The 25,957-nt window shown below is 53.9% G+C and overlaps 3 protein-coding genes across 4 annotated transcripts; all 3 read right to left on the reverse strand.

The window, feature by feature from the left end:
- LOC109252981 (polyserase-2) lies at positions 1–25,957 on the reverse strand. Its single transcript, XM_053906459.1, has 19 exons — positions 25,626–25,957; positions 25,389–25,444; positions 24,525–24,684; positions 23,483–23,742; positions 22,437–22,570; positions 21,387–21,541; positions 16,819–17,084; positions 16,150–16,286; positions 13,008–13,110; positions 12,793–12,897; positions 11,927–12,107; positions 11,051–11,325; positions 10,692–10,825; positions 9,825–9,937; positions 5,246–5,301; positions 4,900–5,056; positions 2,368–2,633; positions 1,084–1,220; positions 1–647 (listed from the first exon to the last, which is right to left on the reverse strand). The coding sequence occupies exons 1-19, from the start codon at positions 25,652–25,654 to the stop codon at positions 495–497; spliced, it is 2,877 nt and encodes a 958-aa protein (XP_053762434.1). The 5' UTR covers positions 25,655–25,957; the 3' UTR covers positions 1–494.
- KLK10 (kallikrein related peptidase 10) lies at positions 9,297–13,465 on the reverse strand. Its single transcript, XM_053905677.1, has 6 exons — positions 13,338–13,465; positions 12,793–12,897; positions 11,927–12,107; positions 11,051–11,325; positions 10,692–10,825; positions 9,297–9,937 (listed from the first exon to the last, which is right to left on the reverse strand). The coding sequence occupies exons 2-6, from the start codon at positions 12,881–12,883 to the stop codon at positions 9,785–9,787; spliced, it is 834 nt and encodes a 277-aa protein (XP_053761652.1). The 5' UTR covers positions 12,884–12,897; positions 13,338–13,465; the 3' UTR covers positions 9,297–9,784.
- On the reverse strand, positions 15,284–20,197 carry KLK11 (kallikrein related peptidase 11). 2 transcript variants are annotated; one of them, XM_019425504.2, is made up of 6 exons: positions 19,990–20,197; positions 18,054–18,128; positions 17,459–17,615; positions 16,819–17,084; positions 16,150–16,286; positions 15,284–15,738 (listed from the first exon to the last, which is right to left on the reverse strand). In XM_019425504.2, the coding sequence occupies exons 2-6, from the start codon at positions 18,091–18,093 to the stop codon at positions 15,586–15,588; spliced, it is 753 nt and encodes a 250-aa protein (XP_019281049.1). In that variant the 5' UTR covers positions 18,094–18,128; positions 19,990–20,197; the 3' UTR covers positions 15,284–15,585. The 2 variants fall into 2 exon arrangements, with proteins under 2 accessions (XP_019281049.1, XP_019281048.1); XM_019425503.2 differs by lacking the exon at positions 15,284–15,738 and having other exon boundaries at positions 15,748–16,286.

A 25,957-nucleotide genomic window follows, 5' to 3' on the forward strand; every position in this document is an offset into this window, starting at 1 on the left:
CGCGGCTACGCGCGTTTATTGTAAAATCTTCCACTGGTTCTCAGGCTGGGACCCCGCCAGGATTCAAACGCCCAGGGGCGGGGCCATGAGGGGCGGAGCCCGACAGCGCCTCAGTCCCTAGTGGGGGAAGCTGCCGCGCCCCTGACGTCACGGGGGTGGAATCTCTCACGGAGGAGGCGGGGTTACAAGGGGTGGGGTCCAGAGGGGGAAGTCTCATTGGGCAAAGCTCCGAGGGGAGGAGCTATCTGGTGGAGGAGCTCCCCGAGCGGAGCCCTAGGCGAAGCTGTTCCATGGGGGCGGTGCCAGCTCTCGGTGACATCATAGAAGGCGGGGCTACAGGGCGGAGGTGTCTCCCTGTCCTTTTCGACGCTGTCGGCCAACAGGGGGCGGAGCCTGAATATGCAAAGTGCGTCTCCGCGCTGCCGAGGCCAGAGTCCGGCAATTCCCGGCTCCCCTGCGCCCACCCTTCTCTCTTGGTCCTGAGGCGCGAGAGCTCAGTTGTCCTCCATGGTCTTTCGGATCCAGTCCACGTAGTGGCATACGCTGGTGTACACGGCGGGGCGACGGGGTCTGGAGCAGGGCTCGGCACCCCCAGACACCACACCTGCCAGGGTCCCTTCGCAAACCAAAGGGCCTCCAGAGTCACCCTGTGCGCGGCAGAAGAGCAATGAAACTGTTAAGCGGGTGTATTCATGATATTACCTTTCTCCCAGGAAGCCCTCCTCTCCTGACACCTTGGCGTCCAGGCGGCCAGTCCCTCCTCCCTCAGACCCAGGAGTAAAAGCTCATACCCCTCACCTCAACCCTGCACCCAGCCTTCTGGGATCCTAGTCCCCTCTTCCCTCAGGACTTAAAGTCTGTTCTTTAAGACTAGTCTCCTCTTTCTTTAGATCCTGGAGTCTGGGCCCACAGTCCCCTTTAAATCCAGGAATCTTGGTCTTGGCCCCATCTTCTCTCAAGACCCAAGTGTCCCAGATCCCCACTTGCTTTCACCCAGGAAGTCTGGGGCCCAACTGCCTAATTCCCTAGGGCCCAGGAATCTGGCAAGATACCCATTCCCCGTCTCCCCAGAGTGGGACTCACCTGGCAGGAACCCCGGCCCCCTTCCCAAAGGCCAGCACAGAGCATACTGTCAGAGATGTGGCCTGGATATGCCCGATGGCAGAGTTTGTGCTCCAGGATGCTGATGTTAGCACACTGTAGCGTGAGTGGGTACTGCACTGTTGGCAAAAGAGGTCAACCCATAGAGGATCAGCAGTTGTGCCCATCACACTCAGAAGCCCCTCCATCCAGACCCTTCCCTAAGGAAGACCCATAGAACCACAGCATAAGACTCTCAAAGATAGAAACAAGACACAGTGACAAAAAGAAATCATAGCGTGAAAGAGAAACAGATATTTGAGGAGAGGGGGAGAGCCAGAGAAACAGAGTCAGAGAGTCAAGAACCAAGAAGAGATACATGATACACAGAGAAAAACAGAGACCATACCAGGAGATAGACCTCTTAAGGGGAAAGAGATTCTCAGGAAGCAATGAAGAAAGAGAGGGAAAGAGGCCCAGAAATGCCAAGGACAGTGAGATAAAGGGAGGAGATATTTATGGTCATTGGCAGAGACAGAGATAAAGACTTAAAAGATATTAGATACAGACAGGGAGACACAGCATATATAATATAAATACACATATAGATACACATATACCCATGTATATGGATATTGACAGGCAAATAGAAGTGGGTGGAGGGGTATTGATGGCATTGTTGGGCTTGACAAGCAAATAGAAGTAGGTGGAGGGGACTGTGCAGCCACAGCAGCCACTGGGGGGCACTATAGTGAACCAGAGAACCCAAAGCGGGCAGCCTCCACTGATTCTGCCCAATGGCCGCTATTTGGGGAATGTGGCTCCAACGTTGCCAGTTCTTTGAATTTTTCCAGCAAACGCAGAAATTTGGCTTTTGTGTAAAATCTCCCAGGCTTTGGTTGTTGGCAGTAACAAATTCAGACTGTTTTTTCAAGGCAATCTGAAAACTGATGTGAGGAAGCTAAATATGGCTAATGGGTTGTTGATCGGTGACTCTGAGAGAGTCACTCTGTACACCTCATTTCCATTCCAAGATGCATGTATTTTCACATTTAAACATCTCCAACATCCAGGAAGGGTCTTCCAGCAAATGGTGTCATACAAGGATTAATGGGACCTTTTTTTCCCCCCTGTTCTTAGTGGTTGTAAAATAATGATGCACCTGCAATTTATAGCGTCTTAAAATTTTTCCCTATCTATCAGATGAAAAGGCAGAGACAGAGAAACAGAGGGGATTCAGACCGTCAGCATGAGACACAAGGGATTGAGTTGTGAGCAACACTGTACCCTTAGGACTGGACACGGCTCCCCAGCCTGAGATGAGGCATTGGGTGCCTGGGGAGACGCAGGTCTGGCTGAGGTTGAGGGGCTGCACAGCAGGGCCCAGATGTGCCTTCCTGGGCAGACGGATCAGCATGATGTCATCATTATGGTCATGGGCTCTGAGGTCCTTGTTGAACCCAGGGTGGGGGAAGAAGTCCGTGACCCGGAACAGTTGCTCTGGACCCTCCCATCTCCAGAGGTGGTGCTCCCCAAGGCGGACCCACAGATACCTGTTGGGACAGGCCTCAGAGGTCAAGCTGGGTGTCCAGCAAGCTTGGATGCTCCACAAGCCACACACTGTCCCTGGGCCCCCATCATCTCTGTACGACCCAGAGTGCTGTGTGATTTTAAGCAAGGTATACACCCTCTCTGGGCCCCAGCTCCTCACTCCATCCTTTCATCTGCCTCTACCTTTGTAGCTCTCCCCCCAAAACTCACACCCCTCCCAAGTCCCGTACCAAGTGAGTCGCCTTCCTTCCTGCCCCACCTGGAGCCTTAAAGGTGACCTGGGTCCCCTGGAAGTGTGTAGGCACATGGAGGCTCCACCTACCATACAACAACAGCCCCACCTCCTGCCCCCACAGGTCTGGTGGCTTTTGCGGGGAGTGGCTCTGTGTGTGTGTTGGTGTGTGTGTGTGTACTCATGGAGGGGGATGGGAAATGGAAAATCCCCAAGTTAGGGGTCATCTGTGAACTCAGGGTTTTCCTGTAGCCGTATCCCTTACCCTCAATGTGTGTCTTCTTGAGGCCTACCTTCAAGCTCTCTCACTGCAAGCCCAGTCCACGTCCCAGGACAGCTGGGGACTATCTGGGAGTATATGTGTCCATTCCTCAGCCTCTGACCTCTGACCTTAGGGACCAGGCTTCTGATTGAGAATTCAGGATTTAAGGAGTATGAGGTGTTATTTCTATCTTTGACTCTCTGTCACCTCATTGCCTTGGTTCCATATCTGGGAAATCAATCCCCCCCAACTCGTCCCGATGCCTAAATCTTTTCTACCTCCATATCTCTGCTTCTCTCCTTGGTCTTTGGGGCTGAAATCTGAGCATTGTTCTCCTAGCCTGAAGCACAGACCTGAGCTGAAAGAGACCCTATCGTGGAGCAATGAGTGATGGGAAATTCCCACACAACATTCTATACCAACCCCATGTGCTTCATTCCTGGAGGGAAGAATATTGGAACAAGGTGAATGACTCCTTTCCAGAGATAATATAGAAAAGATTACTGCATCATTTAGATTCTCATACTCTGGGCATTAGAATGCCCAGAATCTAAATTCTAGAATTCTAAAATTCTAACATGTTAGGAATTCACAATTCTAGAATTCTAAGATTCTAACATGTTAGGAATTCACAATTCTAGAATTCTATGTTCTAGAATGTTATGAATTCAATGTTCTAACATTCTAGATTTCTCTGGATCAAAAAGTCTGGGGGGGGGTGTTAAATTACCTGAGTGAAATCAGGAACTGAAAGAGCCTAGAATTCTAGTATCCTGGGACTATAAGATGAATTTCATCGCTCTAGAATTCTATAAATCAATGGTTTTCGAAATTCGGGAAGCTAGGGTTCAAATAGTTTGAGACTCTAGAATTCTCTTAATTAAAACCTGGGGGATTTTAAGAATCTGGAATGATAGCATTCTGGGATGTTTAATTCACCAGATTCTAGACATTCATGAATAGAAGCTTCTAGAATTCTATTGATGCAAGATTCTAGGATTCTGCAAGTCTTAGTATTCTAGTATACTCTGAATACAATATTCTAGGACCATGAGCTTCTATATTCAATGAACCTACCTAGAAACTGAATCTAAGGTTCTAGAGTTGTGCTATCCTATACAACTATTGAGCACTTGAAATGTGGCTCATCTGAACTGAGAGGTGCTGTATGTGTAAAATGTACATCTGACTTCAAAGGTGTAGTATTAAAAAAAAAAGACTAAACAGTCATTCATAAACATTTAAAAGTGGATTGCAAATTGAAATAATATTTTGAGTGTGTCAAAGCAAATCTATTATTAACATTAATGTTAATCATTTCTTTTTCACTCTTGTAATACATGTACTAGAAAATGTAAACTTACCAGTGTGGCTGGAGTGATTATATCCTCTGGGGGTAGAGCCGGACTCCTAAGTTTCTACCACTCTCTGAATCTCTGATTCTACAATTCACTGAATTTCATGGATCTGAGATTTCAGGAGCTCAAGACTCTGGATTTTTCTGGGTCAGAGTCTAGGCTTCTAAGAGTTTCAAATTTTAGACTCCAATAATTAGATTACTTGGGACTCTAGAATTTGGAGAGTCAATTCTAACAGTTGAGCTTTTGGGAAAAGAAATGAAGGCGAAATCCTTCCTGCCCACAGCTCCCTCCCTCCCTCCGAAGGCCCCTTGACCCCACCCCCACCCTCTCCTTATCCCCTCCCCCCTTCGCCTCCCCCCCCCCCCCCCCCCCCCCCCCCCCCGTCGACACATAGTGGTGCCCTGGTCACTCACCGCTTGCGGCAGTGGGCAGCTGTGAGCAGCCAGCGGTCACTGATGAGGGAAGCCCCACAGAAGAGGCGGGTGAGGAAGAAGAGCCCGGCCTGCCAGGGCTGCGAGTTGGGGCGGCATTCCTCAGCCCCGATTGCTCGGGTATCTGCCCCGCCGTGCCCTGGGGTGGGGTGGAGGCAGAGGGGTAAATGACAATCACGGTGGGAGGGCTGGGGGAGACCTGGGAGATACCTAGCAGGAAGGGGAAGAGCAAGCGTGGGGGGGGGGGGTGTGGAGAGCGGGGGAGGGGTTGAGGGGTCTCTCAGGGGGCTGTGGGCACAGGCAGCAGGATGGACAGCAGGAGCCTCACCTGTCAGGAGAGAAAGCAGAGCACAGACGAGTCCCAGCCTCATGACCTCGGGGTGCCTGGGTCTTGAGCATGCGTTGGGGCGCTGGGTGCTTCTTTAAGGTAAGCCATGCCATCTCCTTCCTCCTCTCTGGGGCCGCCCCTGTGATTAATCTGGGTTGAGAAATGTCCCAGGAGGAGGGGGAAGCCCTGGAGCCTTGACTGGGGGCCTTGGGAATGGAGGTGATGCGGGAGACCCCCCTCCCCCCCGCAGGGCTTGGTGGAATGAGGGAGGGGCCCTGGGATCTCCAGAGAGGGGAGCCCTCATTCCCATGATCTGGGGATGTGGGACCTGGATACAGGATATCCTGTGATCTGGAGGAGGAAGAGGGACAGGAAGATGATTCCTAAGGCTGGGTCCTGAGGTGGAAGCAAATTTATCTTGAATGAAGCTTGTGGTGAGCTGTGACCAGTGTCCTGGGCAGGAGGACGCCCTTCCGGAAAGCAGGCTGAGGCTGGGAGAAAGAACAGAGACTTGGTAGGAAGGAGGCAGGCAGGATGGGGCAAGGCAGGGAAAGGGAGAGAAAGAATTAGAGAGAAGGACAGAGATAGAAGGATCAGGGGTGAGAGAAGGAGAGAAAGGAAGATACACACAGACTGAGCAAAGCAGAGACCACAAGGAGCCACGCACATGTGCATGCCCTGCCCTGAGCATCCAGGCCCCTTCCCGCAAGAACAAAGCTCTCTCCTAGAAGGTTGAGGAAATATGGTCCCAACTGGATTCACCCACTCTTGTCATAAACTACCCCATCCCCTTCATATCGCTACCCACCCAAGGACCCACATGCCCAACATACCTGGAACTTAAGTGCTTTCCTTTTCTCTTAATACCACCAGATCTTGGCCAAGTCCTGAGAACATTGCCCGTTTTTTTGTTTTTGTTTTTGTTTTTTTTTTTTTATCTCTTCTCCTCCATTGCCCTTCCCATCTGCCCATCCTACCTGCCTCGATCCCCATCCCTCCTCCTCATCAGGTGGACAGCCCCTGCAGGGCCAAGGCCAGATGTGACTCATCTGTGTGTCCCCAGCATCACCCTTCCAGGGCTGCGCTCTTCTTGGGAGGCCTCAGGAGATGTTAATTAAATGAGTGAATGTCTTTCTCTATATTCTTTTCCTGGTAAACTCCTACTCAGCCTTCAAGACTCAGCCTAAATGCCCCCTCCTCCAGGAAGTCTTCTGTGATTTCTCAAGGAAGAGTACATCTTTTCCTCCCCTGGGCACTCACAGACTCCTCCACTTCTGTTGCTGTAAGCCTGATTATCACTCTGGGGCTGGGCTCCTCTTGAATGTGTACTTGATACAATGCTTTAGAGCATGGACTCAGGGGTGCCTGGGTGGCTCAGTTGGTTAAACATCTGACTTGAGCTCAGGTCATGATCTCATGGTTCAAGGGTTCGAGCCCCACATCGGGCTTTGTGCTGACAGCTCAGAGCCTGGAGCCTGCTTCGGATTCTGTCTCCCTCTCTCTGCCCCTCCCCCACTCACACTATATATGTCTCTCTCTCTCTCTCTCTCAAAAATAAGTAAACATTAAAAAAAATTTTTTTTAGAGCATGGACTCTGGAAGTGGACCACCAGGGTCCAAATCTCAATGCTGGCCATTATTAGGTATGTGACCTTGGGCAAGTCACTGGACCTCTTTCAGTTGGCCCATCTATTAAGAAGTAATAACAATTCAGGTGGCAGGGTGACTGAGCAAATTAACCCGTCTGAAGTCTTACAACAGTGCTGGGCACACGGTAAGCATTCAACAAATATAACATGTTTATCCATCTCCTGCCATGCATGCTGCCCCCATTACAATACATGTCACTCGTGGTTGTTGGGTGTCTTACTCTGTCTCCAGAAAGGGAGGTCCATCTTTGAGACCAGAGACTGAATAGCCACTCTGTGCTAGGTGCCATTCTAACTGCTATTGATAACATCTTGACAGCTCCCTTCATTGACTGTCCTGGCAGGTAAGCATTTCGTGTATATTATCTCATTTAACTCTCATAGGAGTCTATCCTATCTCTATTCCACAGAGGGGAAAATTGAAGTAGAGAGAGCATTCAAGCAATTTTCTCAAGGTCACAAAGTGACAGAAATGCATTTCCTTCTCTACCTGGTACATTCCTACTTATCCTTTTAAACCCCATGCAAATGTCCCCTGATCTGAGAAGACCTCCCTGTCTCCTTGGAAAGAGTCCTTGGCCCCTCCTTAGGGCACCCTGTGCCTCCTTCTGTTGCAGCGCTGGTCAGTTTTTGTCATTCATTCAACAATGTATGGAGTGGTTTTTGTGTGCCAGGCACTGTGCTGGGTGCTTAAGAAGATCACAGCGAATAAATCCGAGTCCCTGCTTTCAAGGACTGAGTTGAGGGAGACAGGGGACAGACAGATCATTAAGCAATAAACAAATAAATGAGGTCGTTTCAGCTCTAACAAGTGTTGCAAAAATAAATAAATAAATAAATAAATAAACCGAGCAATGGATTGTTGTCCCGGTAAAGGCAAGAGACCCCTACAGCCAGGGCAATCCTGGAAGTCTTCTTTGAAGAGGTGACCTTTGAGTAGAAACCTGAGTAAGCAGAAACCTGAATGACAAGAATGGAAGTCTTGCCTGTCTCCCTGACCTGACTAGCAGCTCCTTGAGAGAGAGCTCAGGCTGATTCATCTCCAGGACCTGGAGTAGGACACAGCTCAATAAACACTTGTACTGTGATGATTACAGGAATGGGTGATTTGCCTTTAAAAATGAATCGAGGAGCCCCTGGGAGGCTCAGTCGGTTGGGTGTCCGACTTCAGCTCAGGTCATGATCTCACAGATCTTGAGTTCAGGCCCCGCGTCGGGCTCTGGGCTGACAGCTCGGAGCCCGGAGCCTGCTTCGGATTCTGTGTCTCCCCCTCTCTCTGCCCCTCCCCCGCTCACACTCTGTCTCTCCATCTCTCAAAAATAAATAGACATTAAGAAAATTTTTTTCAGTGAATCAAGTTTTCAAGTTCCCACCTACTTTGCTTCTGATTCCTGCATGACAAACTCCGCTGATATGCCTGATTGGCGTTTCCTGGGTGTGCTAATGGGGGTGGAGGAAGGAAGCTGGAGAGACTCAGGGCTGGAAACTGTGGGCCAGGCTTCTGTGGGCTCTGTGAGCGCAAGGACTGTGTGGTTGGCGTCGCCACTATGTTCCCAGTGCCCAGCATCAGGCCTGCCATATAATAGGTGCTCAATAAATTGGTGTTTGAAAGGGCAAACAAGAACAACCTGGCTGGGAAAGTTCTGCTGTGCAGATGTTCAGCTGATGTAATTAATATCTCCAGAGTCCAGGCTAAGTGGAGACACCTCTGCCTGGATTCTGTGTGTAATACCCTCCAGCAGAGAAATATTTACATGGAGATACTTTCAGGGAGAGGAAAAGAACTCTTCTCCTTCCAAAGTTTCAGGGTGAAATTTCAAAGCCCATTTGGAGTGGGTTGGGCATGGAGGCAGACTGGGGGCTGTGGGTGTTGGATCGGAGGGTGAGAACGGAGATACAGAGTGGAGCTGGGACTGGAGCTTGTGGTTGGTGAGGGAATGGAGACGGATCTAACCAAGAACTTTCCCCTAAATCTCAGAGGGCTTCTTTATGTCAACTTAGCAACTGAGGTGGGGAGAGTTCCTCTGGTCTTAGAGGCTGAGATGGGTCCAGGGTAAGGTCCCTTGGGTTCCCGTGGCCCCAGGAAGGCAGAGAAGGTACCAGATGACTCAGAGGTGGCCCAGCTCCTGCTGGCACAGGAGGGACTGGTGTCAGGCAGACCCAGATGTGGCAAACAGTGGGAGGGAGGGAGGAAGTGGTTAAGGGGTGCTTCGTGGAACTTGAGAGGAGGGTGGGGAATGTGATTCTCACATCAACCCTGAGGGCTGGGGATGGTGAGGGGGAGCTTTGGATTGGGGGCTACTCCTGTGCTCTTCTCCCCAGGACACAGACCGACATACGTTCTCACCAGGACCTGTTGGCAGGTCATGACAACAGGTAACATTTAGTCAGGGCTCACCACCCACTGTGTTAATGCTTTACTGATAATTACCATAGCAACCTACACACTCATGTTATATCATAGTCTCCTCACAGTGGGAATATGAGGTAGGCACTTCATTGTCCTCATTTTCCAGGTGAGGAAATAGAGGCCCAGAGAGGGTGCTTAGCTTGCCTGAGGTCACACAGCAGGGAGTGGTAGAGGAAGCCTGGTTTGGTGAGTGACAACCCCTCTCAGAGATGGGGTGACCACCAGCTTCCTTGTTTCTCTTAAATTAAAAAAAAAAAACAAACAAAAAACTTTGCCATCGCTTTTGGCAGTTTGGCTCCAAAGCGGGCAGAGAGCAGCAGTGGGCGGGGGGTGGGGTGGGGTGGTTAAGGGAGGAGGAGAGACATCAGCAGGTGTGGATGGGCAGCGGAGGAGGTTCGAGCGGAGCAGGGGAGGAGCCCAGCCCCCGCAACTGCCCAGGAAGGGAGAAGAGGCAGCTGGTAGAGGCTCCCGGCCTGGGGGTCAGTTGGAGCGTAGGGTTTTCTCTATCCAGGAGGTGTACTTGCAGATTTGAGTGTAGACAGCTGGATGCTGAGCAGAGCCGCAGGGGTAAATGCCCCATGAAAGGATGCCCTGCAGGGTCTCGTCACAGACCAGAGGGCCACCAGAGTCACTCTGGGGGTGGGGGAAGGAGAGATCAAATAAATGCACCAATTCAAAGGCTGCCACTTGGGGATCTGGGGGTTGGGTAGGGTCGGAGTTGTGTTTGGATAAAGACAGGTTGGTGGGGCGCCTGGGTGGCTCAGTTGGTTGACTGCCTGACTTTGGCTCAGGTCGCGATCTCACGGTTCATGAGTTCGAGCCCTGCATCGGGGTCCGCACTGTCAGTGCAGAGCCCACTTTGGAACCTCTGTCCCGCCCCCCCCCGCCCCTCCCCCATGCTCTCTCTCAAAAATAAATAAAACACTTTAAAAAAAAAGATGAGGTGGGTTAAGTATGAGCTGGGGTTGGGATGGGGCCAGACTAGGGGTTGTGGACATTGGATGGGGGAGGGGGTGGGGAACGAGAGTGGAGATGGGGTAGAGCTGGGGCTGTAGCTTGTGATGAGGTGGGGGGAGGTAGACATGGGCCGACAGAGAGGGATGGGGTGGGGGTCTAGGCTTGCGGATGGCAATGCTGTTGAGGACGGGGTCAGAAGTCGGTAGGGCCGGGTGCCAGCAGATGGACCCAAGGAGGTAGAGTCGGACGTGGGGTGGGGATGGAGGCTGGGGTAGGGATGGGCTCATGCTGGACACGGGGATGACACTGGGGTAGGGATGGGATCATGTTGGACACTGGGTATAGGGTTGGGGACAAGGATGGGGCGTTCCAATTTCCCTTAACCCTATCCTAGCTCCCATGAGTGAGACCCTCCCTGGCCAGTTCCTACCTGGCAGGGGTCCTGACCCTGGTCCAGTCCTGCACACATCATGTTGTTGGTGACCACACCAGGATAGAAGACCTCGCATTCTTTAGCGCTCAGGACAATGACCCTGGAGCAACTCAGGCCCTTGTTGTACTTCACTGACAGGAGAAAATAGGAGGTGATACTGTGGCCAGACGTCCAGTCCTCCAGGACTCAGGAGTCCAGATACCCAGACGGTTCCCATCCCAGACCCCAGGCCTCCAGCCCCTCCTTCCCCAGACCCAGGGTCCCACCCCCCCCACCCCCTCCCCCCTCAGACCCAGGAGTCCTGGCCCTCAGTTCCTCTTCCCCAAGATACAGGCTTCAGGGTGCCCAGCTCTTGCCTCTTCGGGTGGCCGTGGTGCCCCAGCCAGCCACCTGGCACTGGTCTCCCGGCTGGGCACAGCGGTAGGGCAGGCGCAGGGTCTGGACTCGAGGCCCCAGCACAGCCGGCCTGACCAGCTTCAGCAGCATGAGGTCATGTTCGTCTGTCCGCCGCGGCAGAATGGGGCCCAAGCCATGCTGGTACTTGGGGTGGACGATGGGGCGGGTGGTCCTGCGGAGCTGCTCGCCCTGGATAAGCAGCAGGTGGTCGTCCCCCACGCGAGCCCACAGAGGCCTGGGGAGGGAAAAGCCATGTGAAGCTAAAGCCTTTGTAGGGACGGGGACAAGACTCTGAGTCGGTGGGAAGGAGGGGACTGGCCCCATGGTGGGAGCCCAGACTCCTGGGTCTGAGGGAGAGAAACTGGGGGCGGCTGGGACTCCTGGGTCTGAGGGAGGAGGAGGTGGGGGAGAAGGGAGCTGGGGATCTGAGTTCTGCAGGAATTGAGGACTGGGGGTCTACCTGGGTAAGCCTACCACTCCTGTCCTTCCTCAATGGGGACTCGTGAGGTGAACAATGTCTTTAGTTCTAAAGTCCTAACCACACCGGACCCTGACTTGGGTCTGTTGCATGCAACTATCCACCCTTCAGGGGAGCCCAAGGAGTATCTACTAGACAAAGGGCAGCAGACGAGCCCGAAAGCCCTGAGAAGGATCTACAGCGCCCCCTAGAGGCCACAGCCCAACCCTGCCTCACCTCCTGCAGGAAGCCCTCCAGAACTGACTCCCGCAAGGAGCTGGGAGAGGTCCATACCCTCAAGTGCCCCAGCTCTTCCCGCCGCCTCCCCGGGGCCTGCCTCCACCGCCCCTCCGTGGCTGCCCTGAGGAGCTCCCCCTACTTGTTCCCGCAGTGCGCGGCTGTGAGCACCCAACTCTTGTCCACCAGGACGCCCGCGCAGTGGAACTTGAGGCCATCGAAGAGGGAGACCTGCCAGGGCTGCGAACCGCGTGCGCACGGGGCGCCGGAGGCCACAAGGTCTAAGTCGGTGTCGTTTCTGGGGAGCAGCACCGCCTCCGCGGCTGGAGAAAGAAAAGGGGTGGAGACAGGGCAGGAGCTGGGCTTGGGGCCACAGCTGGGCCTGTGGGGCCCGCAGCCAGAACCAGGGAAGCTGGGGGAGAGGATTGGAAATTGGGGGTCTTGCAGGAACCGAATGGAAGTGGCGGAGAAGGACCGCAGGAAAGGAGAAGGAGGCGGAGACAGAGCGGAGCGGAGTTGGGGAGAGCGAACAGGGAGGGTCTGGAGGGACGGGGACAGAATGCAGCGCTCGAAGCAGAGGAGGAACAGAACCCGACCCGGCCACCAGGGGGCGGGGATAGAGGAGGGCGGGCCGGAATAGCGCCGCAGAACGGTGAGAGGGCCGAGGGCCAAAAGCTGTGAGGCAAGACTTGGGAGATAATTGGGCGGAGTTAGAAGGAGCGGGGACCAAGAGGGACTGAGAGAGGGCACGGGGTTAGTCAGGGTCCGGGAAGGAAGCCGAGAGGAGAAGGGAGGAGTAGGGATCCAGGCTCAGTGCAGGGGGCGCAATCCCCCGGAGCGGAGCTCGGAGGGGGACCATGCTGACTTAGGGGGGGCCAGCACTGGATCAGCAGGTGGGGCCTGGGGTCCCCGGAGGAGCAGAGTTGCGCGGGGGTTGGTGATGAGAGCACACTCTGCCATCTCCCCTGGTCCCTGGCACCTCCCGCCAAGCCCTGTCCCCCGCCTCACCCCAGAGTTGCGTCACGAGCAGCGGCAGCAGCAGCATTGCCCGAGCCCGGGGGCCAGAGGCGGTGGAGGGGTGGAGGTGCGGAGATCTCATGGCCGGGACCGAGGCTAGGGGGCGAGGGCGGATTAAAACGGATGCCCCGTCAGAGACTTGCACCCCACGGCGCCCGTCCGCCCGTCCTGGGCCAACCCAGCCCGCGAAGTCCCGCTTAACCTGCGGTCGACGACTTCAGGGACAGGGGGACGGGCGACTCGGGCCAGAATACCAGGGATGGGCACCATTACCCTAATGACGCCCCCCGTGGCGTCCTCCAGACCTCCCTGTGCCCGAAGGGGGAGCCATCTCAGGACCCCGGCTTCCCCGGACTGCCGGCCAAACAGCATTTGGGTTTCGCCCTCCTTCACAGGTGGCGCGGGGATCCGAGGCTCAGAGGCGCGCCCGATTGATAGGGAAACTGAGGCGCAAACAGGGCTCGTGCCCGCGACCCGAAGGTCCCCACCCATGCTCTCACAACCCGCCCCTACCAGGGTAGGGCATCCCACCTCACCTGGGAGTCGCTGGTAGGGAGGAGGGCTGGTGAGGAGGAGGGAGGAGACTCAGAAGTGCCTCTGCCCTGCCGCCGAGTGGGGCGCCGAATCCTCTGCCCAGGGACCCCTGGCCTGGCCTTCCCTTTTAACCCCGAAGAGCCCGGAAATTTCCCCACCCTCCCCCCAGGGGTTCACTCCCTCCCTTTCCCTCTCCCTAATTATACCGTGGGTGGGGCTGGCACCCAACCTGGGCCCCAGATTCCTGCTCTGGGAGGGGCCCAGGGAATACAGGCTCTTTCCAGGGCCCCAAACACCCTTTTTGGAGCTGGATTCCATAGGGATTCCCCAGGTCTCCTGTTCCAAGAAGTCTTCTCAGCTGGGGAGAGAGGATCCCAGGGAGCTTAAGGGTCTTGGGGAGAGCGTTGGAGAGAGGTGATTGTGAGGGAGAGGAAAATAAACAGGGAAATGCATACCTAGCATAACAGAGAGAAGCCAGAATGCTGTCCAGGAGAGAGGGAGGCAGAGAGATAAGATAGATGGAAGGAAAGGGTAGGAGCCACACAGACTGAGACACAAAGAGACAGAAAGGGGGCAGAGGGGGAATGAGCCAGAGCTCAGAGCCTGAGCGATGGTGCTCCGGGCTGAGTTCATCCCCACAGCCAGAACAGGGGGCTCAGCAGGTGGCCCAGTGAGTAGCGTCCCTTCCTCATGTTGGGGGGGGGGGGTACACTGCACACCACGCCCAGGTGTGGTCACGTCACATCCTGCCACCTGCGTGTCTTCAGGTGACACATAGGCGCATGAATCACAGGAGGCCAAGGCCACAGAAGAATGTCAGTATCACCTGGGCCAGCTGCTCCATCCTTTCCTTTCAGATGAGAAATGGGAGGCCCAGAGAAGGCAGTGATTCACAGGAGGTCACACAGCAAATCCACCTAACAACCAGGAGGCCCCCGTTCCAGCCCTAGGCTCTTATATCTCATGCCCACGACCTCTCCTGCAAGGTGAGCAAGACGTCAAAAAAGATTCTGAGTTCTGGACCATTTATGCGGCATCTTCTCCAGTGGGAATTGAATTAACTCTAGAGGTTGTCCAGCTCCGGGCTGTCCAATGGAACTTCCTACAATGGTGGAAATGCCCAATGTGCGATATTCAGTACAACAGCCAGATGTGGCTACAAAGCACTTGATATGTGGTGAGTGTCGGTTAAGCATCTGACTCGATTTCAGCTCAGGTCATGATCAGCATGGAGCCTGTTTGGAATTCTCTCTCCCTCTCTTTCTCTCTGTCCCTCCCCAGCTTATGCACATGCTCCATCTCTCAAAATAAATAAATACACTTAAGAAAATAAATAAATAGCCCCATATGGTTAGTGGCTATCGTATTGGCCAGCACAGGTCTGGTGGAACTACCTAGCATGGAGGTTGGGAAAAAAAAACAATGATAGCTCTTTTTCTTAGGTCCTAATTATGTGCAGGCTGACTTAGCCTCATGTGTTGTTATACTTTTACGTTCATGGTTTTACAGATAAGAAAATTGAGCCTTAATCGAGTTTCACTCTGTAGTTAAGAAATCAGTTTGCTTTAAAAAAGAAAAGGAAAAAGAAAAGAGAAAAGAAAAGAAAAAAGAAGAGAAGGAAAAGAAAAAAGGAAAGGAAAGAAAGTAAAGGAAAGAAAGGAAAGGAAAGGAAAGGAAAGGAAAGGAAAGGAAAGGAAAGGAAAGGAAAGGAAAGGGAAAGAAAGGAAAGGAAAGGAAAGGAGAAAGAAACCACCTTGCTTTAGATTCCTTGCTCTTCCCCTTACTGGCTGTGTGACTATATGAGCAAGCGACTTGTTTCTCTGTTCCCCCAGTTTCCGCATCTGCAAAATGGGTTCAATAATAGCACTTAATCTTTGTGAAGATTAAGTTAGTTGATATGTTGAAAAGCCCTTGGACCAGGTGTGGCATATAGTAAGCACTCCAAAGATTCATTCACTCAGTAAGTATTTATTGAAACCTTGGTGAGTGCCTTTGGGGCTAGGGATACAACAGTGAACCAAACAACACTTCTCTCTCCCAGAATCACAAGTTAGTACAAGGCAGGATCGGAACCCAGGCCTCACTAATTCCAAACCCCAAGTTGATTATTAAACCACAGCATGTCTCATAGTTAAGGTGGCTGAAAAGAAAATATATAAAGATGTCTTCTCTTGGGCTTGACTATTAACAGAATGAGCCACATCACCAAATAGGGATCAGGAATGTTGGGCTGTGATAAGTTGGTCCTGGCTAATTATCCTCCATAGTCTTCTGGATCCAGTCTACATATTTGCAGACCTTGGTATAGACACCAGGCTTTCTGGTGACAGCACATGGATCCTGGCCCCAGGAGATAATGCCTTGAAGAGACCCGTCACAGACCAGAGGGCCCCCAGAGTCACCCTGGGTATGGAGAGAGAGAAACCAGTCACAAAGAGGGGGAGGGTGGCCATAGGGGAGGGACAGGATTGGGCATGATGTTAGGGATGGTGTTGGGATTGGGGTGGAGGTTTAGGATGGGGTTGGCAAGAGAATTGGGGATGCGGTTGGAGATATGGATAGCAATAAAAATGGGTGAGGGTTGGAAATGGGTTGGGGAGTGGTTGGGGCTGGAGTTGGGGGTGGGAATGGGGACAGAGCTGGGGATCCACACAGAGGTTAGAAATAGGAACTAGGGGTGGAGAGAGATTGAGGGTTGCAGGGAGGGGAGACTGGGTTAGGGTTGGGGATGAGATTGGGATGTAGTTGAAGAGGCAGATGAGGTGGGAGATGGACACGGGGATGTGGCTGGAGACCCAGGCCCTGCCCCCTGACCTGGCAGGAGTCTTTGCCCTCTTCCCGAACACTGGCACACACCATGGTGTCTGTGATATTGCCGGGATAGGCGTTCTCACACTCTTCGTGCTTAATGATGGTGATGTTGGCACATCGCAAGGTATGGGGCAGGTGCACTGTGGAAACGGCATGAAGGGGTGTGGACAATGAGAGCCCCCAGTCCCCTTCCCCATGCTACAGAGCCTGCTCTGGACCCAAGGACCTTGCTCTGCCCCCACCCCACACCCAGGTCCTGTTCTTGCTGGCAGCCAGCTCATCTCTCTGCACTGGTAACACTACTGAGTAAATTTATGATGCCAGTTGTTCCAAATACACGATCTCTGATCCAGCCCTGGTAGGTGGGTGTAATTATCCACATTGTATAGAGAAGAAAACCAAGGTTCAGCGAGGTGAAGCCACTTGCCTGAGGCCCCACAACTAGCAGGTTGTGGATCTGGCAATGTGCACCATCATGTCTGTCTGACTCCAAGGCCCCGACTTTTGTCTCCCTCCTCCCCAACCCTTCCTTATCCCACCACTGACACCCCCAGGAACGCCCCTCTTGCACTCTCGTACTCTATGACTCTCCCCTCTGCAGGTTCCTCTGGTTCCCCCTGTCCCTCTGTCCTCCCACACGCCCCCTTCTGTGTCGCCCTCTGGAGCCCCTACACTGGGGGCTGGACGTCGTGCCCCAGCCAGAAATGAGGCAGCGGGTGCCAGCAGTGACACAGCGTGACGACAGCGTGAGTGGTCGCACGGCCCGGGTGATGAAGGCCGCTGTTGTCATCTTCACCAGCATGATGTCATTGCGGTGGTCTTTGTTGGGGAGGCTGTTGTTGAAGTCTGGGTGGGGGAAGGACTCGGTGGCCGTTCGGGTCTGCTCACAGCCATCCCGCCGCTGGAGGTTGTGCTCCCCCAGGTGAACTAAGTATCGGCTGAGGTGGGAGAGATGGTGTCAGAGGTGGAAGGTCAGGAAGAGAGGCAGGAGACAGGAGGTGAGGGGACACAGAGGGGAAGGGGAAGGGTTGAGTGCAACTGAGAGAAGAAAGCAACAAAGCTCCACTCGCAACTTCATCCCCATTTCCCACCAAAGCCTCCTTCGAAACCATAACCCCACTCGGCCCCCACCCCCTTCCCAACACCTCCCATCCTTCCGTCCTGTCTCAGCTCTGTGTCCATCTTCAATGCTCATGCCACCCCACCCGTGCCCGTCTCCGACCCCATGCCCATTCTCCCCATCCCCAAGCCCCTCTCCAACCATCTCTCCATCTCCAGCCCCCTGCCGGCCCGCCCCAGCCCCCGCACCCACGGCTTGCGGCAGTGAGCTGCTGTCAGGAGCCATTTGGGAGCGATGAGCGTTGCCCCACAGAGCAGCCGTGTCTTCTGGAACAGAGCCACCTGCCAGGGCTGGGAATGAGGAGAGCACTCATACCCCTTGATGATCCTGGTCTCTCCCCCTACATGCCCTGGAGGGGAGTGAGGGCAAAAGAGGGGCTCAGGCAGAAGTGGGGGTGGAGAGAACAAAGAGGGGGTGGGCGGTGTGGGCCCCAGCCCTGTGTCCTGCTGAGAGGCACTGTCTGGATGGGCCAGATATTAAATGATTGAACTGCTTCCATACTGATTGGTCAGTAGCTACTGTTCTGGGCTCTTTGAGTATCTCCCCAGCTACCCTGGCCCTTCCCCTGGGACCCTCCTTGACCTCTCCCCATTTTGGCATCTAAAGGGATTATGTCTGGCCTGGCAAGGGGCATTTGGGACCTCATTATGGCTCATATACCCATTTAGATCTTCTACGGATTGTTCTGTATTTTGAGTATCAGCCCTGTCAATATCCAGACATAGAGGGCTGAGAGATCTTAAAGATTTGAGAAGGAGGCCCCTGCCCTCCCCCATTTCCCACATACCTGTTACCAGAGCAAGAATGATTAATCGCAGAATCATCATGGCCTGGAGAGGGGAAGGGCAGGCCCCAGGTTCTTCTGGGAACAAGAAGGGACAAGGGGCCAAATCACTTTATGGGGAGACTAGGGCGGGATTGGTTCATGTTGTCTCCTCCTCCCCTTCCCTGCTCTGGCTCCCCCCAGGGAGAAGCAACGAGGTTTGAGGAACCCCCAAGTTCTCACAGCATCCCAGCCTCCAAACCTTTAAAATAAATCTTTGAGGGGTGCATGGGTGGCTCAGTGGGTTAAGCCTCTGACTTTGGCTCAGATCATGATCTCATGGTTCATGAGTTTGAGTCCCACTGACAGGCTCTGTCAGTGCAGAGCCTGCTTGGGATACTCTCTCTCTCTCTCTGCCCCTTCTCCCTCCCCCCCGCCCCGCTCCCTCAAAATAAATAATAAATAAACTTAAAAAAAATAAATCTTTGGTATCAAAGGTGGCCTTAGAGGGGACTGATATCAGCTTAAAGCTTCTGGCAGCCAAAGAGAATATGGCAATTGCTGGGAGGGGCTTTGACTTCGGGGCAAGCGATTGGCCGGCTCCGTTTTAAGTCAGCCATGGTACCTGTGAGATGCTTTGGGGTGAATGTTTTCCTTCTTGCACACCTGAGACCTGGCCAGGCCCCAGCAGCTTGGGACAGGTGAATAAAAGGAACCAGTGTCATTTAGCATCCACCGCAGGGGGATATGGGCCCGTATAGCAGGGAGCTCAGCCTGGGACCGTGTTTTAGCCTTGTCTTTCTGAATGCCTGCCCCTTTGAAGGACAGGCAGATAGAGCTGGGCTGGGCTGGTCAGGGGAGAGGCCAGTGCCCTCAGCTGCCCTGGCCAGCAGGGGGAGGGGTGGAGGCTGGACTCAGCTATCAAAGTAGGGATCAGAGACACAGAGAGAGGCAGAGAGCACCCACCCAAGCCTAGAAGGGCAGAGCAGAGGGAGAAAGGGTGCGGAGGTAGAGGAGGCCAGGCACGCTGCATGGGGGGGCGGTTGTGCCCTTCCCTCCCCGACTCACAGGCTCTGGGGCTGGGGCTCTGGGTGGCCGGTGGTGGTAGTGGTGGTGTAGGCAGCTGTGGCGGTTTGGATCAGAGGCAGGTTGGGTCAGAGCATCAGGCACCAGGCAGGTGGCAGACGCGGGGTGGCCGGGATGACTAGGCCTCCTAAGCCCTGCCTTGTTGCCCTGGGGGTGGTGTGTGTGTGTGTGTGTGTGTGTGTGTGTGCGCGTGCGTGCCTGCCTCTGTCACCTCTCCAAGCCCCTCTTCTCTCTGCTTTTCTCTGTTTCTCCGACTTGTCTGCATCCTTCTTCGTCAGGGTGAATCTGTCCCTCTTTGTCTCTGCCGTTTCCTGCCTCTCTGTAATTCTCTGTCATTTTTCTCTTTGCCTCTCTGGGCTTGTGCCTTTCTGTCTCTTTGTCTTTCTGTCTCTGTCTCTCTCTCAGTCTCTCCCTGTATGACTCTTTTAACTCTTTATCGTTCTTTGTGTCTCTCCGTCTCTGCCTCCCTATACCTCCTTCTCTCTCTCCCCCCTCCACCTCGGTTTCCCAGTCCCTCTCTCTCTCCTGTGCCTTCTCCTCCCTCCCCACAGCCCAAGCCCAGATGGGCCTCTTGCCTCCTCAGGGCCCTCCTTTCTCCATTCCAAGGAGAGGGGAAACTGGGGTGTCACAGAGGTGGGGCCACTGCCAGCCGAAGGGGCAGGCTGGGAGGGTGGGGGAGGCAGGTTGGGGCCTGTGGGAGTCGAGGCCCAGGAAAGGGAGTCAGCCCTCTGCAAGGCCTCAGCCCCTAGCATTCCTCTGGGGCTTTGTTTCTGCCACCCACCCTCCCCTCCGCTCCCCTCTCCTGCCTCCGCCCCTACCCCCCCCAGCACCCTGTTCCCCGCCCCCCCCCTCCAAATCCAGCTGTGACACTTACTCGCTGTGTGACTTAGGTCCAATGACTTCCGACTCGGAGCCACCTCAATATCCTGTCTGCCGATCCCTCTATCTCCCGGCTGGCTCCTTATCAGTTAGATCTCCTGCTTCCGTCCTGCCTCCTCTCTCCTCTCTCCCCTAACCAGAAGTGGGGCAAGACGACCGGGTATGGGTTCTGAAGGCAGCCAGGCCTGGCCTCAAACCCCGGCTCTGCCTCTTCCTACCACAGTGACGTGAGCCAAGGGACTCCACCCCGGTGAAGCTCAGTTTCTTCATCTAGGAGATGGGGGGACAGCCCTGCCTTGGGGTGATTGGGATGAGGACTCCGGGACAGCCGAGCACAGCAGGCACTCAGCAAGTATTCCTATGCTGTCACCATCACCCCGCACTCTCCTACCCCCAAATTCCCTTTCCATTCACTGGGCAGAAGCTCTCTTTTTACCTCCTGGATGGTGGTGAAGACAGAACCCACGGGGTGGGCAGGACTATTTTAAGACCTAGTCTGGGTCCTCTTGCTTTCCAAGGCCACACCCCACCTTCCATCATCACAGACATAGTAAAACGAACCCACATCCCACATTAAATGTAACGTGTGCTTGGGGCACCTGGGTGGCTCAGTCGGTTAAGTGTCCGACATCGGTTCAGGTCCTGATCTCGCGGTTCGTGAGTTCGAGCCCCACGTTGAGCTCTGTGCTGACAGCTCAGGGCCTGGAGCCTGCTTCTGATTCTGTGTCTCCCTCCCCTCAGCTCCTCCCCTGCTCACACTCTCATCTCAAAAATAAAGATTAAAAAAAATTTTTTTAATTAAATATAACATGTGCTCAACAGCTCCAGCAAAGCCAACTTGGAATCCGCTACATAGAAGAATGTTAAGTTTTATAGACATTTAATTAAATGGTCATGAATTTTGATTTTGTGATTTTCATTTGGCATTCTTGGGCCAATAATTTTCCCCCCTTCAGGTCCTTCATGGGCACTGTTCCTAAAGTGCTGGGTGGAGAAAAAAAAAAAAAAAGGCCCTTATTTTTATTGTTATAAGTAAACTTTGCTACTCCATTCCTGTGTGGCTCCTAAGGGAAAACCCTCACCCTCTGTGGTCTCTATTCCTACAGTTGTGGGTAGAGGACTTGATGAACCTCCTTCCTGTGTCAACCAGCATGGGGGCATCAAACAGACAGACACATCTCTTCCTCCAGTTATATTTATTCCAGGTAGTCACTCATTCCTTTCTCCCCCAACCATGGGTCTTAAAAGGGCTGGCTGGAGTTGGAGTTCTGGGAAGAAAATCCCCAGAGCAAGAAGGATGGGAGCCAGAGTGATAACGGGGGGCGGTGTTAGTGCTCTGAGGCTCACTCAGTGTAGCACCCAACCTGAGGGGTGGAGGTGGAGGGAGCAGGCTAGTTGTTCCTCATGACCATCCGGATCCAGTCCACATATTTGCAAATGTTGGTGTAGACTCCTGGGATGCCTTTTTGCCCACAAGGCTCCACAGTTCCCCAGGACACCAGACCTTGAAGGACTCCTCCACACACCAGGGGTCCTCCAGAGTCACCCTGGAATACAGAAGGAGAAGGAGCACTGAATAAATAAGGAAGAAATCCTGTTCCCATTTTCTTTTTCCCGACTCCCAAGTCCATTCCCAGGCCTTGAAGACAGTGGGTCCGCGCTTGGTTATCAGAGAGAAGAGCGTTACTCCTTTCCCGAGATCAAGAGCAATGACTGACCAGTAGGGAAGAGTACCCTGTTCCTAAGGGGCCAATCCCAGGGAAGGCAGGACTCCATAACAGGTGGTGGTGATGGGGGGGTATCTCTCAAGGGGAATGGTTAGAGCTCTGGCCAATGAGTGAAGAGAGTATATTCAGTGACCAATCCCAGCGAAGGAGGTGGAAACCATAAGCGTTCTATAGAGGACAACTGGCACAGGCCCTGACCAATGAGGGAAAGAGCTCAACCACCAGTGACCAATCCCAGCAAAGGAAGGCGGGAGCTATAAAAGTTCTCTCAGGGACAAAGGCTAGGAAGCCCTAGCCAGCAGAGGGTGGCATCCTCCAACCTGAAGGACCCAAGAGGGCAAGGTAGTGGAATTGGAGGGCAGGAGAGTCCACCAGACTCCTTTCCCACCTCCATCCTAGATTCTCTCACTCTCTGACCTGGGCCAGCACCAACTGGAGGATGGTATGGGGAGAGACAACCAGTTACACTCCTGAGTTCTAAATCGCTGCCAGCTCTTGGCTTTCCCCATCTTTCTTTGTCTCTTCCTGTCCCTCTCCTATGCTCTTCCCATGTCTCCTTCTCTGTTCCCTCCCTTCCTCTATCCTCCATCACCTAGCTCTTGCTGCTGTATCCTGCGCCTCCCCTTCTTTCTGACCACGCCTCTCTCCCCCATCTCCCTGCTCTGTCTCCTACTTCCTGTCCCGGGGTGACCGTGCATAGCCTGCATTCACTCACCTGGCAGGCATCCGCCCCATCAGCGCCGCTGGCACACACCATGTTGTCCGTGATTTTCCCGGGGAACAGAGCCTGGCAGGCAGCACTGGAAACGATGGAGACATTGAGGCATTGGAGCAGGTCCGGGAATGGTTCTGGGGGTGGAAGATAGAAGCTGCATTGTTCCCCAAAGCTTCCCATTTGGGGGCCACATCCTTCCACCAAAGGAAGCCAAATATAAGTCTATACTCTGCCCTCTTCCTGCGACTCTCCACAACAATCCTCAAACTTATAGATTTCAGATTTATGACTTCATTTCATAGTGACCCTTGCCCCAGTTCATTGACACAAGTCCCTCTCTCCTTTAACCTATGACTCTGAGTGCCATAACTCAAGACACCTTTTGTCCCTCCAACCCCAGAAACAGTGAATCCGGACTTTTCTCCTTAAATTCCCCATGCAGTGCCCTTTGACCTTCAATCTTATTATACTTAGATCCCAACTTGACCTCATGTTCCCTCTCTGTCTCCAGACCCCACATTTCTTGTCTTCTCTTAAACGTCCAAACTCAGCTCTAAACCACTGTTCCAAACTCCAAAGTGACTTCTGATCCTAGTTTATTTGACCCCAGACTCCATGACCCCTAACCTCTAGGGCTTTCAATCCCAGACCAGCAATCCCTGATTGAATCTCAGTTTCTAGCCTCAGATTGTGGCCAGCTTGTGCAACATCTGGATCCCATGTCCTCAACTCTACAATGACTTCTAACACCAGAGTCTCGGACCCATGACCCAAGGTCCTATTTACCCGTGCCTTTTGCTCCAGTCTGATGATCGCTGCCATCACTCTGGCCTCTAATCACATCCCTGACCTATGGCTTCTGACTCCATACCCAACTCGTTAACCACTTTGACTCCCAAGACCCCTGGTCCACCATGATCTCTGACCCCAAACCACAATCCCCATGTTTGACCCTTGATCCATCCTTCTGTTGGGATGACTCCTGATCTCTCGTCCTCCACCCCAGACTTTGCCCGTTCTGAGCCCTGACCCTGAGGCTCCCTTACTCCCTGGCTGATTGGTGATGCCCCAGCCTGAGATGTGGCACTTGGTGCCAGCCGCTGCACAGGTGGTGGGCAGGGGCAGGAGCTGGACGCTGCGGGTCAAGCGGACGGGTGTGCCCAGTCGCAGGAGCCGGAGGTCATTGTCATGGCTGTGCCTGGCTCTCTGGTAGCCGGGGTGGGTCACGGAGAAGCCGCTGCGTCGGATCTGCTCCGTCCAGTCCAGACGGCTAAGACTGTGCTCCCCCAGGCGCACCCAGTATCTGCTGGGGAGGGGGGGTCAAGGTGGCTCAGCGGGGGGCAGTGGACCCCCTGGCTCCCAGACCCTCCAGCCTTTCTCTGCTGCTTTGCACCTCAGTGTCAGTCCTCCCTCCCTCACACGCTTGTTCTGTCTCTCTGTCTCTCGTCTCTATCACTATCTTTCCATTGCCTGCATTTGCCTACTTCTCCTCCCCGAGTCCCTGCATCTCTGTCCCTTTCTGAGTCTCTTAGCCAGGGCAAGCACATCCATCCTTCATGCTTGCTGCTCTGTTCCCACCACCTAGAGGCTGCCTCGGCTGTTAGCACTGTCAGCTGAAGGAACGCATGAGTAATGAGTGGACTCTCTCTGTTCTGTCCCTAATCAATCTGCCTCTTCGTCTTTGAAAGTTCCCTTTTGAAAAAACCTCAGAGCTTCAGACCTAGAAAGTGCAATCTCCTCATTTCACAGATGGGACTGCTGAGACCCAGAGAAGATGCCCAGACTGGGTCAGGGAATAGCTGGGGTGGTGACAGATGTCATGTGGGAAAGAAGGGGAACACGAGGAAATGGGAGCGGGTAGATGAGCAGGTTCCAGGACCCCTCATGCCACCCACCTACCTGCCCCACCCAGCCCCACCCCAGACCCATTGTTGCAGAAGTCCTACTCTTTGTCTAACCTCAGAACCTTTTGTTGCAAGACCATTTCCTTACTCCTTGGCACCCCCATCTCCTACCCTGAGGGTTCTCCTCCCCATCACCTTTCCTCTGCCCACCCCTGGAAGAGACCACACCCAGATAGGGGCTTACCTGCCACTGCAGTGAGCAGCTGTGAGGACCCATCTGCGGCCAGTGAGGACCCCCCCACAACGCAGACTGGTACCCTCAAACAGCCCTACTTGCCAAGGCTGTGAGTGACGGGCACACTCCTTGCCTTTAATAATCTTCTCCGTGGCCGGTTGGCTGAGCCCTGAGGACAGGGGTGTGGGCCAGAGAGATGGGGTCAGAGATCTAGAGATTGGGGCTCAGAGACAGGAAGAGACATGCAGAGATGAAGACACAGACACGTAAGAGAGAGAGAGACCCTGAGAGAGAGTCAGAGACAGGGAGACACAGACCCAGGGACAAATACAAAAAGACCCAGCGATGCCCAGAGACACAGAGAGGAAGAGAAAGAGAAAAAGACAGAGAGATGCCTAAAGATAGGAGGGAGACAGGGGCGCCTGGGTGGCTCAGTCGCTGAAGCATCCGACTCTTGGTTTTCAGAATCTCAGGTCATGATCTCACAGTTTTGTGAGCTGGAGCCCTGCATCAGGCTCTGTGCACAGAGCCAGCTTGGGATTCTCTGTCCCCCTCTCTCTCTGCCCCTCTCCCACTTGTACTGTCTCTGTCTCTAAATCAATCAATCAATCAATCAATCTTAAAAAAAAATAGGAGTGAGACAGAGACAGACAAGCACAGAGATAGAAAAGACAGGCATAGTGACAGGAAGACACAGAGAAGGTATAGATCAAAAGACAGAGGTGGCAGGGCCCCCAAGAGCTGGAGGTGAGTGGAGACATAGAGGCAGTCCCCTCCCCTCCTCAGTGCCAGACTGGGAATCAGACCTGGAGGGGGAGATCGGAGGGCCCCTTGTCAGGGAGGAAGGGCTTCCCGCCCCGCTGGGGAACTCACCAGAAACACACAGGAGCAACAGGATGCTGGAGCCCAGGGTGAGCCACCTCCAGGTCCTGGGAAACGTTGGGGAATCTCAGAGATGGCCCTTTCCCTGTCAACCTGCCCCTCTCTTTGCCCACCCTGCCTGCCTGCCAGCAGCTCCAGGAGGACAGGATGCCTGCCCATCCCCCACTCTGCCCATCTCGGGTGGGGAGGGGAGGTCACCTCATTGGTGACCACCTGCCCCCTCCTCACCTTGTCCCGCTGCTTGCTGGGGCCTCCATGTAGCTGTCACAGTTCCAGCCTGTCTGCCTCTGCTATCTGTCTGTCCACCACCTGCCTGTCCTGTCATCCACTGGCCACCCCGCCAGTCAACTCTCCCACTGTCCACCTGGCTTCTCAGCCACCTGTCATGCTGCCCCACCTGTCCCCCTCCTTCTGTCTGTCTGCCCCAGACAGGCAGCTGACACAGCTTTTAACTCTCTTTGTTCCAGCCCATGCAATTTCCGGGTTGAGGGAAGGGGACCAGGAAGACTTGGGGTGGGGCGCCCTCTCTAATCCCGCAGAAAATCTTCTCAGCTAATGGC

This window comes from Panthera pardus, unplaced genomic scaffold (assembly GCF_024362965.1).
Source record: "Panthera pardus isolate Hobbes unplaced genomic scaffold, ASM2436296v1 HiC_scaffold_18, whole genome shotgun sequence".
Lineage (NCBI taxonomy): Eukaryota > Metazoa > Chordata > Mammalia > Carnivora > Felidae > Panthera > Panthera pardus.

What these genes read in the sequence shown, in the direction of transcription:
- KLK10 (XM_053905677.1), bottom strand. Translation starts at nt 12,883, where the DNA reads ATGAGATCTCCGCACCTCCACCCCTCCACCGCCTCTGGCCCCCGGGCT. An exon ending in GCCGCGCACTGCGGGAACAA is followed by an intron (nt 11,326 to 11,926) that starts GTAGGGGGAGCT and finishes TTCCCTCCCCAG; the next exon opens with GCCTCTGTGGGCTCGCGTGG. An exon ending in CACCACGGCCACCCGAAGAG is followed by an intron (nt 10,826 to 11,050) that starts GCAAGAGCTGGG and finishes TTCTCCTGTCAG; the next exon opens with TGAAGTACAACAAGGGCCTG.
- KLK11 (XM_019425503.2), bottom strand. Translation starts at nt 18,093, where the DNA reads ATGATGATTCTGCGATTAATCATTCTTGCTCTGGTAACAG. An exon ending in CATTCTTGCTCTGGTAACAG is followed by an intron (nt 17,616 to 18,053) that starts GTATGTGGGAAA and finishes ACTCCCCTCCAG; the next exon opens with GGCATGTAGGGGGAGAGACC. An exon ending in GCAGCTCACTGCCGCAAGCC is followed by an intron (nt 17,085 to 17,458) that starts GTGGGTGCGGGG and finishes CTCCCACCTCAG; the next exon opens with CCGATACTTAGTTCACCTGG.
- LOC109252981 (XM_053906459.1), bottom strand. Translation starts at nt 25,654, where the DNA reads ATGGAGGCCCCAGCAAGCAGCGGGACAAG. An exon ending in CCAGCAAGCAGCGGGACAAG is followed by an intron (nt 25,445 to 25,625) that starts GTGAGGAGGGGG and finishes AACGTTTCCCAG; the next exon opens with GACCTGGAGGTGGCTCACCC. An exon ending in TCTGCTTTCTCTCCTGACAG is followed by an intron (nt 5,057 to 5,245) that starts GTGAGGCTCCTG and finishes ACCCCACCCCAG; the next exon opens with GGCACGGCGGGGCAGATACC.